Source organism: Cupressus sempervirens, chromosome 10, assembly GCF_028749045.1.
Source record: "Cupressus sempervirens isolate cs-2001-9-10 chromosome 10, ASM2874904v1, whole genome shotgun sequence".
NCBI lineage: Eukaryota > Viridiplantae > Streptophyta > Pinopsida > Cupressales > Cupressaceae > Cupressus > Cupressus sempervirens.
Genome location: NC_143127.1, coordinates 18,939,190 through 18,952,353, shown reverse-complemented (window position 1 = coordinate 18,952,353; position 13,164 = coordinate 18,939,190). Strand labels below are relative to the sequence as shown.

The window sequence follows — 13,164 nt, the reverse complement described above, 5'->3', positions numbered from 1 at the left end:
AATAGAACTCTTGTTATTACTATTAGCAATTACACATTTTGTACTTAGAACAATAAGCCATAGATTTAAACTAAAACTTCAATATAACTTTTCTTATTATTAACAATTGATAGTTGAAACAATTAGCTATAAATATTAAATTAAAATCATTTTAAAAATATTATTTAATGTAAAAAAATTAAATTATAACCATTATACTTTTATTAATGCTGACGGGCCTTTTAACCTTGATTTTCCTCCCCACGCTCCCTGACCAAAGTGGATCATGGGCCTTCACTTTCAATCAATTGCTTCGCGGACAGGCAAGGTACTTGTCACTAAAATCAACATTGTACTCCTCTAGAACAGTTGACCGCCTCCAAATTTCATTTCCTCGAATCATGTCGGGTCAGGTTAAGAATTTATACAATTAAAGCATGTGTATTTTGGCAGCATATTGGTAAAGTTGGACAGAATCTATTACGCGACATATACCAATCCTACTTGCAGTAAATTGGTGGAGTTGCGGACGATATTCCGCGCGACATATATTAATACTTCTACAATACTCGGGACAGCGAGGGCAATCCATTCGTCTTTTCAATAGGTAATAATCTATAACTACATCTCTGTCTTATATTGCAATCACGAAAAAGTGTTTTAAATTTCGCTTCTGTGTTACAAACCCTTTTAGTTTGTAATTGCAATGGTTAGTATTACGCTTGTAAGCGATGAGAACACTTGAAAAGATCAGCTTGTCTGTTTTTTTTTGGTTCAGATTGAATCTGCAAAGCAAGTACATTGATATAAAGTATGGGGTTTAAGCTCGTGTAAGGTTTAGAAGGATCATTGTAAACCCTAGTTAAATCTGATCATGCAGCTTACTTTCTTCTTGAAGTGTAGTTGCTCTGTGGCAACACAACAAAAGAAAACACAGCAGACACAGGAAAAAAGGGTTTAACTGAAGTTGTCCTTTAAAGTCTTTTCGGCCATTTCTATCACAAAGTTATTGGTAAAATACTTGCTATTTAGTAACAGTGATCAATTGATAATATATACAAAAGAATAAATCGTAAAGAATAGAAACTTTTAACTTTATCTAGCTGACAGTAAACTAACAACTAACTAAATATAAGAAATATTCCAATATTTAAAATAGATTACAAATAGATAACTATTAAATAATAATAGACAATAATAGAAGCTATCTATTATCGTCATAGTTGGAAAACTCGCCAAATGCAAAAACTCACCAAGCCCCCCAAAAGTTTAATCGAGAAAAACTCGGCGATTTAAAAAAAAAATTCGGGAAAAACTCAGGAACCTAAAAAACCGCTGAAATTTAATTAAAAATACATTTATTTTGCAAAATTTAATGAGAAGATGCATCTAATAAGTTAATTAAAGACAATACAAAAGAAAGAAACAAAGTTTAGATATATATAAATGTATAATGCGTACAAAATTGCATTCTCATGCAGAATGCTCATGGTAGGAAGCAAAATAGTAAATTACTAAATAGTTTCAATCTGTCAAACTAGAAGTAAATACTAAAAGTCTAAATACATCAATACAATTTGACAATGTTAATCACATCTTCCTCTTTCCACTTGCACTAGCAGGAAAGCGAGGGGGTCTAGTCCTAGAAGAACTGCCCCGCACTGGGATAGGGCGTGAGCTGCGTGACTGTGAACTTTGTGGCTGTGCCCCCTCGCTCGACGTCCCTACTGACTGGCTCGGCGTCCTAGAAGAGGATGCATCTCCTCCTAATGGTAATGCCTGATCCTCGCCTGAATCATCATCATCCTCGTCCTCATCCTCAATGTCATCCATAGTGAACTGAAAATCAGCGTTAGCCTCCCCCTCCATGGCCTGCCTCTCCAAATCAGCGATCTCATTTGGTGTAAACAATGGACTTGGCTTCTGTGCTATCCAATCAGAATAAGGATCTATCTCATCTAGATCAAGCGGACCAGGTAGTTCTAAGAGTTGTGCCTTTTTTATGCGCAACTTAAGATTATAGTGCACATAAACAAGGTCATTAAGCCGTTTTTGAGTCAATCTGTTTCTTTTCTTTGTATGGATGGACTCAAATAAGCTCCAATTGCGCTCACAATGGGATGAGCTACAAGGTTGGGATAGGACTCTGAGAGCAAATTTCCTTAAATTGAGGGTATTGCCACCCCAACTTGCCCACCAAGCATCTGCAAAACAAAATTAAAAAAGTTATAAAGCAATAAAAAAAAAATCAGGAGCACAACTTATCAATTAGCAAAATTTTTAAAGTTTGACGCTTTACCTGGTGCTTGAGTAGATCTTGCTCTCTTTGCTAGCATAGAAGAGAACAAAGGACCCCTTGATTCCACATAGATTTGTTGTTCGGTCACAATAAGGTCTCTCTCCTCTTCACTTGATATCATTCTCTCAATGCATTTAGAGAGACCTTACATGACCTCTCCATTAGGATCTGAGTAGGAATCATCAGCCCTAAAACAAATAGAAAATGATATCAAATCTTACTACACAACCTTAAAAAGTAAAGTAAAATAAAGACTTATTAAAATCCCAACTTCAAGGACAATCAATTATCATAGTACCTGAATTTGGGATTGAGGAAGTAGCTTGCTGCATGAATAGGTTGGTGGAGCATATTGTTCCACCTCCTATCAATTATTTCCCAAATGGGGTCAAATTTGAGACTATCCCCGTGATAGTAACTTCTAACAGCCTCTTTCGCCCTATCCATGGCCTCATAAAGACCTCCCATTGGGGATTGCTGCCCATCACATGTGCGCAAGACTAGAACCAGGGGCAGAGACATCTACATTTGAAATTTGAAAAATACAAATTAGTTAATAACATAGTAAGTTATGAATTGATAATGAAACTTGAATACACTAAAAACATAATGAAGTTACCTCCACAATCTCCTTAGCCTTTGCAAAAAAGCTATCATCAAACACTATTCGTGCCACAGCCTCTCCTTCGGGCTTCTTTGCGTAAGGTGAAGCAACCCAATCAGCACACACAAACATTTGCTTCGAAGCCAATATGTGGTCAAGAATACTTTGCAACTTCAAGAAGACCGTTGCAAACCTTGTCATAGCAGGTCTCATCAAATCTTTGCCTTTAGTGGCTTTTCTCATCAAACTGAGAACCCATGGGTGATTATAGATATATTTCGTGACTCGCCTAGCATCTTCCACAATTGGACTCACCCAATCAAGTTTTCCTATGTCCTCCAAAAGAAGGTCAAGGACATGTGTTGCACAAGGTGACCAAAAAAGTGTGGGATGCCTCTCTTGGAGGATTCTACCTAAAAGATTAGCAAAAAATCAATAATCAATAACAAACTTTCCATATTTAGTATTTACAAATTACATCAAATCTAAATTGAATAATACCATTATCCAGATTCCATAGCATTACATTCATAATTCATATTGATTCAAATATAAAAAATCAAATCTACCTGCTGCCACATATGCTGCTGCATTATCTGTGATTATTTGCACCACATTCTCTATTCCCACCTCCATGACAACATTCTCCAACATTAAAGCCAATGTGGCTGCATTTTTCACTTTGTTGGAGGCATCGACAGATTTCCAAAACACCACATCATCTTTGCAAGCAATCAAGAAGTTAATAATGGTTCTACTTCTTCCATCTGTCCACCCATCAGATAAAATGGTGCAGCCATACTTCTTCCACTCTTTCTTTTGGTCTTCTATCAACAATGTTGCCCTACCAACCGCTTTGTCAAGCAACCTACAAAATTTAGGTGTAATATTAAATAAAGTGTAAGTGTTAGTAAAAAATTAGGAAATAAGTTATAACAATTAAGATTTAAAATATAACAATGAACTAAAGTGAATCACAATTATTTACAATTACTAAATAGTAAAATACTAACCTTCCACTCATATCCTTGGGATTAGGCGGCTTGTACCCTTTGCCTGATATTGTCATTGCATTCACCATATTGACCCAATAGGGACTATCAGCGGCATTCATTGAGATATTGTTGAAAAACCAAAAATCAGCTGCTGCAATATCAGTTTGCTCATGCACCTCCTTAAACCATGCAGTGCCCTCTAATGATGGTTGTGCTCCAGGTGTGTTCCTGGGCACAAAATAACCACCTATCCCTGATGGGGATCTGGATGGTGATGATGAAGAAGTAGGAGATGTAGAAGAAGTGGAACCGGTAAATGAGAAATTTTGTTTGCGGATCCGTGGGCCACGAAGAGATCCTGGTATGTTCTCAAGTGCTTCTTCTTCCTCTTGCATATCAAAAGGAGCTCCTTTTGATTCAGCTATGGCTGCCCTCATAGCTAATTTTGCCCTCTCCCTATTCAATTTTTTCTCTTCAGCAGCTGCAAGTAGGGCATGGATGAATCTTTTTTCTTCATCAGTTACCTTGAGACAAGGATTTGAGTCATGTTTCTTTATGCTTGCAAGGTGGTATTTGAGGCGGTTTATGCCTCTAGAAATAATTCTCTCACAGGGAATGCATATCACCTTCCCAATATCATTTGGATTTGGAGCTTCATAGGCATACCGCCATGCCTTATCTCTTGCATTTTTAGGCTGAGTGCCTATATATCCAGATGGGCATGGTGTTTGTGGCCACTCTTCTTGCGAGTTTGTCATTTTTTTAATGCTTGACCGCTGCCCTACACATAAATTTATAGAAAAATGAATAAACAAAGTTAAAACTTAGAAGCTAGGGTTTCAAATGATTCAAAGTTCAAACATAGAGTTAAACTTAAAATGATTTGAAATGATTTGAAATCATTTACAAACAACAACAAAAACAAAAGAACATTTGTTATAAAACTATAAAAAAATTTCAAACTATGATTAAATGAACATACCTGGAAAGAAATTTGTCTTCGAAAACCGGTTAGAATCCTCTAAAATCCACTCAAATCCGTCTTGAATCACTTGCAATCAGCTAAGAATGCCTCCAAACCTTCTTCTCTCCATGCCTCAAGGCTCTAGACAATGCAAATACAACAAACAATGAGCAAAAAAAAAACTTTGTGCCCTTTTTAGCCGTCACAGTCCGCGGGCCAGGAAATCTCGAGTTTTTAGTTAAAACTCGCCGAGTTTTAGCCGAGTAATTGGCGATTAATCTGCGAGTAAATACCTTCCAGCCGAGTTTTTGATTTGGCGAGTTAAGTGGCCAAAAACTCGCCGAGCTGAAAAACTCGGCGAGTTTTCCATCTATGATTATCGTAATACCCTCCCTTAATGGGTAATCTATCTACAACACCAAATTTTTCTTTGAATTTGACAAACTTATTTGGACTAAGAGGCTTTGTGAGAATGTCTGCAATCTGATCCGTTGTAGGAACATACTGGAAGTCTATTATCCTGTCTTCAACCAACTGCCTTATGTAGTGACAGTGAACATTGACATGCTTGGTTCGTTCATGCAAAGTTGGATTCTGTGCTAACTTGATAATGCCTTCGTTATCAACAAACGAAGCAGTTGGTCTTACTGGTGACAATTGCATATCCCCAAGCATTTGACGAAGCCAAACAACACAATCTGCCTTAACTACTCCTTCGTATTCAACCTTTGTAGAGGAGAGAGAAACTGCCTACTGCTTCTTACTGGTCCATGTGACGACATCAAATTCCAAACTGAACACATATCTAGAAGATGACTTTTTATTGTCAACAGAAGCTGCCCAATCTGAATTTGCGAACTCACTGAGTCTAGGATTATAACTCCGAGAGTAAAGAAGTCCATAATCTGTAGTGCCCTTCACATAACGAAGCACAGACTTTGCTGCTATCCAATGGTCAACCTTACGAGCTATCATAAAACATGAGATGTAGCTGACTGTGAAGTTGATATTAGGTCTAGTAGTAGAGAGGTAGATGAGGCTACCTACTAGTTGCTTGTATATAGCAACTAGAGGAGAATCAAACTTGGCTGATAACTTCAGACTTTTCTCCATGGGTGTAGATGCAGGCTTGCAATCTTGCATGCAAAATTGTCTAACAAAGCCATGGCATATTTGGACTGAGAAATGAATATACCAGAAGACTGATGCCAAACCTCAACACCTAGGCAATAATGCATGAGCTTGAGATCAATCATATCAAAAGACTGGCATAAACTCTCTTTGATTTCTTGAATCAAAGATGTCGAGCTGCCAGTGATGATTGAATCATCCACATAAATGATTAGAAGGATGATGTCATTGTTAGTAGTCTTGATGTATAGATTTGAGTTTGAAGAACTCCTCTGGAAGCCTTGATCACTGAGATACTTATCAATTTTCATATACCATGCCCGAGGGGCTTGCTTCAAACCACAAAGAGCTTTCACTAACCTAAGAACTTGATGTTCTTTACTAGCAACCTTGAAACAAGGAGGCTGCGTCATGTAGACCTCTTCTTGTAGGTCACCATTCAAAAAAACACTCTTGACATCCATCTGATAGACTTTCTAGCCAAACTGTGCTGCCATGGCTAGGACTAATCCGGTAGTGCTCATCTTTGCTGTAGGAGTAAATGTCTCCTCATAATCAATGCTTTGATGCTGAGATAAGCCCTCTGCAACTAAACGAGCTTTGTACTTATCCAAAGTACCATCAGACTTGTATTTTATTTTTTAAACCCATTTGTAGCTACTGGATTTCTTCCTTGGTGGAAGATCAGAGAGGACCCATGTGATATTCTTCAGTAGGCTTTGGTGTTCTGATTTCATGGCCTTTCCCAACTCTGGAATTCCTTTAGCCTCTGAGTATGTTTGATGTTCAAACACACTGTGAATGTTGGCCATAAGAGCAAAACTAATTGAATATGTAGGTTTGCTCTTCTTCCAAGTAGTTATCCCATCGATGAGCTCATTATCTTGAAGATCAACAAGTGTTTTAGCCCACCACTTAGGTCAGAGAGGAGGAAAAACATTAGCATCAAGAGATGCTCTATGATTATGCTCCTCCTCAAAAGAATTTGGATCAAACTCAGGTGAAGCATCTACGAATCTGGTTGATCCTGCTGGAGAAGCTGAAGGTGATTGTACAGGAATCACTGGTATAACTGGAGCTTGTTGGTGAACATATTGTTTTCTTCAAATGTTTCTTTTACATTTACCCTTATGCCCAAGTTACAGAATAACAAACATTCCCAACAGTTGGGATGCCGTATATACAAGATGCAACTCCCTTATTAGTGAATGACATGCAATGAATATGTTTATGTTTCCTATCTAACATGGGTATGCTCTTAACCCAAGAGTAGGAGAGGTGATAACCAAGTCTTCCATATCTATGAAAGACTCGGGCATAAAACTGGTCTATAACCGAATTTCACCCACTCACAACTATGAATGACCTGAACTTCAATCTATTTCTACAATGCAACTACAACACTTCTACATGATTGATCTACTCTTGACAATGCAATAGGGCAATGAAAGTAAAGATAATAGAATCATAGTAATTCTTAGATTACTTATTGATTATCAGATTTCAGAAAGCATCTACTTTGCTAAAGTCTAACAACCACTTAATTCAATTGACCTTCCATCTATTGCATGCAAGAAAGAAAGAAATATAACTAATGAACTACGAATTATGATAAAAATCCTTGAGACTCACTTAGTTGTCTCAGCAATAGGGGAAGAATTCACACCAAAATTTGCCGATCCTTTTATTAGATCTCAGAATAGTACATATAAGCCCTTTAACTTCTAGCCATTGCAAAATTACATTTCTTTGAGAAGCAGAAAGAAAGGGGGAGAGAGAGACACTTGTCATTTTTAGATGGAACAATGATTACAAAAGATTAGGAAGTAGAATCATCAACATTCCCTTCGTTGGCCTTCTGGGCATTTTCTTGGCTTGACCGATGGGCTTTTATAACAACATGTGTCATATGTGTGATGCAAATGAATTCGTCATTAGAACATGTTGTGGAGATGGAAGAACACTAAATGTTAACCCCTGCCACGTAGTAGCATCCCGGGTTCCTGCGACTTCACATGACTTACTTTCCCAAATTTCTCTTGAAATCAATATGAACCATTGATCTTAAATGAGATCAACGGATCTCAATGCACCTGTTGACCGTGCTTGTGTTACTCCTTACCTACGGGAATGTACACGTGGGAGCATCTCACGTTCCTATGAATTCACATGATCTGCTTTCCCACATTTCTCCCAAAATCAATACGAACCATCAATCTTAAATGAGATCAATAGATCTCAATATGCCTATCGACTGTGTGCATAAAGTTTGCCCACAAGGTATCTTCAAAAGAATAGTCCAGCCCTTCCAGTTTTAACTTCCAGCGGCATCTCCTTCATTTCTTACATTCGGGAGCGCACCTCTTGTGCCATTTTTCCGAACTAGACTTAGACTTTACATTTTGTGACTTGAACTTGGGCACTTTGGACTTAGATTAAAAATGCTACCATATGCAAAATGATGGGGGGGAACAAAAATGGGGGCAACAATTGGCTCTAATTGGGGACTCGGGTGTGTAAGCATTAGAGCAAGGGACCTAGAGATCTTTGGTTTCACAACTAAAAGGACGATAAGACACAACAGAAATGCAACGAACTAAACAAAACAAACAAGCGACACAACAAAGCAGTGGAAAGGAAAGACGCAAAAGCATCTAACAAACTACTATAGTACAAGGAAGGGGTTGCCTGCTTCTTTAGATTTGATACAAATTCAAGTCTTGGCAAGGACAACTGTTGAATCCATTGGGCAGCAAAGTCAATAAGCATGAACACATGGAGTTGTCGAGCAAGTGGGCGGTGGGGAAGCTGGGCAACAAGCCATATGTTTCTAACAATCTACAGGAAACCAAAAACTTATGTACAACTATGTACAGGGAATAAACCCCTTACCTCAAGAAAGTCCCAAGTATGTTATGCATAACTGTTCACAGGCTGGGAGAAATACATGCCTGCATGGAAAAGGGATCTGAAGCCATGAATCTTTTACGATCAATCCCAGTGAATGCAAGAAATGTTTGAGTATGGGTATGCAACCAAAATGCCATTTTCATCATATCTTTCTGTGATTCCTTGTGTACCACAATGACCATATCCATCTTCCACTCCAACCAAATCAGATTTTAAAATATATTCCATTACAGTTGAGATGAAAAGATGAGTTTGCTGATGCAAATTGGAATCTGAAAAAGGTAAATTTGGAACAAAATCTGAATTGCCAAAGTCATCATCAGTACCATTAGAAACAAGTTCTTTTCCCTCAAGTTGAAAACTGAGACCTTCACTGTCAACGAGCTGATAGAGAATGCAGCATGAAAGCATTTTATGCAACATACCTTCCAAGCTTGAGATGATCCCAGAAACTGAGCCTTTGCTGACTGCACTATTGAGAATTTTTTTGCTATCAATATTATCATGCAGTGTTACAGCCATTGCAAATTTTGGAGGATACTCTTCCTTCTTTTCCATCTTTATTTTGATTGGATACCACATATTTACCCCAGCTTGTGATTGAAAAATTTCAGAACTTGTTTTGTCAAAAGTGCAGGAAATACACTCATCACCAAATGGAAGGATTCCATAGTAGGATTATCATGTTTTCTTCGACAAAAAGAGTCATCAGCATGAGATATGAAACTTGCGGATTCATTTCCAATCCATGACTGTAAAGAATACTGCTCACCTTTTTCCAAAAGAGGAGTTAAAAGCATTCACTTGACCAGCATTCTCAAAAACACCACTTTTAACATAATTATTCGTAGTAGAATTTTCAGCATTTAAATTAAGGTTGAAATAGCAAGAAGATTCATCATACATAGGGTCTGTCTTAGCTAAATTGAATTCATCATACTTTGTCGCAACTAAATCTGAAAATTCTTTATCTGGGACCAAAGCTTGAGATAGATTGATACTTGAATCATCTGTATGAGTATCCTTGTTTAACAAGTGCCAAGGATTGATTCATTATCTCTTCTTGACAAAGGAAAATGTTGTCCATCTCATTAACCACTTCTTGGGGCTGCAACATTTCAGTAATTTCAACACAAGCTTTGTCGAGAAGATCTAATGTTGCATTGCCTTCAAAGCAAAATAATTCTATAATAGGATCATTGCAAACTGTTGCACATAAAGAATCAGTTTTATCACTATCTTCTACAAAATTCAAAGCTTCAAATTCTGGCTATGCATAAATCAGAGAACATTGTTTAACAGAATCTCCAAGAAAAAGATGACTTTCACAGTCTTCAAATCCGAAGCTTTCTATATCAGGATAAAAGAAGAACTTGGACAGACCTTTGTTATCTTTGTTTACAATCCCTTTGATGCTGTCTAGGTTGTTCTCGTGCATCAAAGTCTGATCTTCACTAGGTTGTAGCATTTCTTGCTGGGCTTCTTTCTCATTCATGACAAGATAATCTGAGTAGAGGTATGAAACTGAGATGACTCAAGCCTCTTCATTGTCAACCTTTAATTCCTCATTCAATTGTGATACTCTTTTCTTACATTCTTCCAACAACCTCGTCTTTTCCTCCAACTCTTTCAGTTTATGAATTCTAACACAAAGACTTCTCCATAAAAGAGAAGAAGTGTGATCTTCTTCAATACTTAAGTTGGCTTTTACAGCATGAGAGATGCTTTCTTTCTAGTGCTCCCAGAAATCTTGCAGCACTTCATCATTCATCTGAATGATCTCCAACATGGTAGGGTTAGGTCTCATCTTTCTTATGACCTTTCTATTCGGCATGGTCATGTCACAGAGTCGCCAATCTCCTGTACACAGAGATATTTAAAAAATAACTAAGGAAATAAAATTTAAATATAACACTGGTCTATAATTTCGATTCCCAACAAAGTCACCAAAAAACTATTGGTGAACAGATTGTTTTCCTCAAATGTTTCTTTTAGTTTTACCTTTATGCCCAAATCACATAAAAACAAACATTCCCAATAGTTGGGAAGCCGTGCATACTGTTGAAGCTTCCCTCTGAATTGTAAGGTACAACTCCCTTAGAGTAAATGATATGCAATGAATATGTTTATGTTTCCTATCTAACAGGGGTATGCTCTTATCGTGAGAGCGGAAGAGGTGATAACTAAGTCTTCCATATCCATGAAAGACTCAAGCATAAAATTGGTCTATAACTGAATTTCGCCCACTCACAACTATGAATGAGCCGAACTTCAATCTATTTCTACAATGCAACTACAACACTTATACACGATTGATCTACTCTTGAGAATGCAACAGGGAAATGAAAGTAAAGATAACAGAATTATAGTAAGTCTCAGATTTCTTATTGATTATCAGATTTCAGAAAGCCTTTACTTTGCTAAATTCTAACACCCACTTAATTCAATTGACCTTCCATCCATTGCATGCAAGAAAGAAACAACTATAACTGATGAACAACAAATTCTGAAAAAAATCCTCAAGACTGAGAAGCAGAAAGAAAGTGGGAGAGAGAGACACTTGTCATTTTTAGACGGAACAATGATTACAAAAGATTAGGAAGTAGAATCATCAATATTCCCTTCATTGGCCTTTTGGGCATTTTCTTGGCTTGACTGATGGGCTTTTGTAATGACATGTGTCATATGTGTGATGCAAATGAATTCGTCAGCAGAACATGTCGCGGAGATGGAAGAACGCTAAATGTTAATCCTTGCCACGAAATAGCATCTCGGGTTCCTGCGGCTTCTCATGACTTACTTTCCCATATTTCTCCTAAAATCAATATGAACCATTGATCTTAAATGAGATCAATGGATCCCAATGCACTTGTTGACTATGCTTGTGTTACTCTTTACCTACAGGAATGTACACGTGGCAGCATCTCGGGTTCCCGTGAATTCACATGACCTGCTTTCCCAAATTTCTCCTGAAATCAATATGAACCATTGACCTTAAATGAGATCAATGAAACTCAATGCGCTTGTTGATCGTGTGCGTAAAGTTTGCTTGCAAGGTATCACCAAAAGAATATTCTAATCCTTCCAGTTTTAACTTCCAGCGACATGTCCTTCGTTTCTTACATGCGGGAGCTCTCAAACTTAGGCACTTTGGACTCGGATAAACTTGCTAGCATTTGCAAAATGATTGGGGGGCGGGAGAACAAAAATGGGGGCAACAAAGCTGTAGGAGTTGCCGGATCCCTCCCATCAGGTGGATGTCATGGAAGTTGAACTCCCAAATCGTGAGCCTTCATAGGCTGATTTGCTGGATTAGGAACATGAGACACAAGCATAAATGGTCCTCGTTGTTCATCAAAGATGACATCACGATTGTACAAGAGACGAGATGTTTCAGTGTTGATTAGGCGGTAGGCTTTGTGAAGACTATTGTATCCAACAAGCATGAGTTTCTGACTCATGGCATCCAACTTGGTGCGAGACACTTTAGGGATCCAAACATAGGAAAGAAAGCCAAAAACCTTTAGGTGACTGATTTTGGGCTTGTGACCTAACCATGCCTCTTTCGAAGTCTTACCTTTGACCGCCACAATGGGTGACCGGTTCAAAAGGTAAATTGCAGTGTTAACTGCTTTTGCCCAAAACTTCTTTGGCATATGTCTGAGTTCGAACATGGATTTAGCCATCTCAGTGTTTGTTCTGTTTTGATGTTCAACTACATTGTTTTGTTGTGGTGTGTGGGGTGTGGTTGACTGGCGCTTGATCCCATGAGTATCACAAAAGATAGAGAATTCTGTAGAATGAAATTCCCCCCCCCCCATTATCTTTCCTAAGAGCAATAATAGATTTCCTAGACTCTTTTTCAACTAGAGCTTTGAACTTTTGAAATATAGTAAACACATCTAATTTCTTTTTGAGAAAATATACCCACATCTTTCTATTGAAATCATCAATAGACAACAAAATTTTTTTGGACCCAAGAACAGAAGGAGTAGCCATAGGGCCGTAGATATCGACATGAACAAGGTGAAGTATCTAAGAAGTGCGCCATGAATCACCAATAGGAAAAGGTGTGCGATGTTGCTTCCCAGTCTGACATGCATCACAAACTCCAAGACGAGTCTGAATGTCTGGCAAACTGATGCCAAAGTGAGCTGATCGAAGACCACCAAACAGCCATAGCTAGGTCATGAGAATCACTAGAATCAACAAGTCTGAAAAGACCGTGATCCTCAAGGCCAATTGCAACAATAGACTGAGTATCTCTTTCGGTGATAGTGCA

The 13,164-nt window shown here is 37.9% G+C and overlaps 2 protein-coding genes across 2 annotated transcripts in view; one reads left to right on the top strand and one right to left on the bottom strand.

Moving 5' to 3' along the window:
• Positions 1 to 270: 270 nt before the first annotated feature.
• Positions 271 to 13,164, top strand: part of LOC149532355 (methionine aminopeptidase 1A-like) — a 270,451-nt gene continuing 257,557 nt past the window's right edge. Inside the window, exons 1-2 of the mRNA XM_089807592.1 lie at positions 271 to 307; positions 433 to 586. The gene's annotated coding sequence lies outside the window, so the exon portion shown is untranslated. The remainder of the gene's footprint in view (positions 308 to 432; positions 587 to 13,164) is intronic.
• Positions 2,491 to 4,419, bottom strand: LOC149532357 (uncharacterized). Its single transcript, XM_089807591.1, has 4 exons — positions 3,896 to 4,419; positions 3,452 to 3,750; positions 2,898 to 3,295; positions 2,491 to 2,800 (listed from the first exon to the last, which is right to left on the bottom strand). The coding sequence occupies exons 1-4, from the start codon at positions 4,312 to 4,314 to the stop codon at positions 2,561 to 2,563; spliced, it is 1,356 nt and encodes a 451-aa protein (XP_089663717.1). The 5' UTR covers positions 4,315 to 4,419; the 3' UTR covers positions 2,491 to 2,560.

What these genes read in the sequence shown, in the direction of transcription:
- LOC149532357 (XM_089807591.1), bottom strand. Translation starts at nt 4,314, where the DNA reads ATGAGGGCAGCCATAGCTGAATCAAAAGGAGCTCCTTTTGATATGCAA. An exon ending in CCCAAGGATATGAGTGGAAG is followed by an intron (nt 3,751 to 3,895) that starts GTTAGTATTTTA and finishes TAAATTTTGTAG; the next exon opens with GTTGCTTGACAAAGCGGTTG. An exon ending in AGGCTAAGGAGATTGTGGAG is followed by an intron (nt 2,801 to 2,897) that starts GTAACTTCATTA and finishes TTTCAAATGTAG; the next exon opens with ATGTCTCTGCCCCTGGTTCT.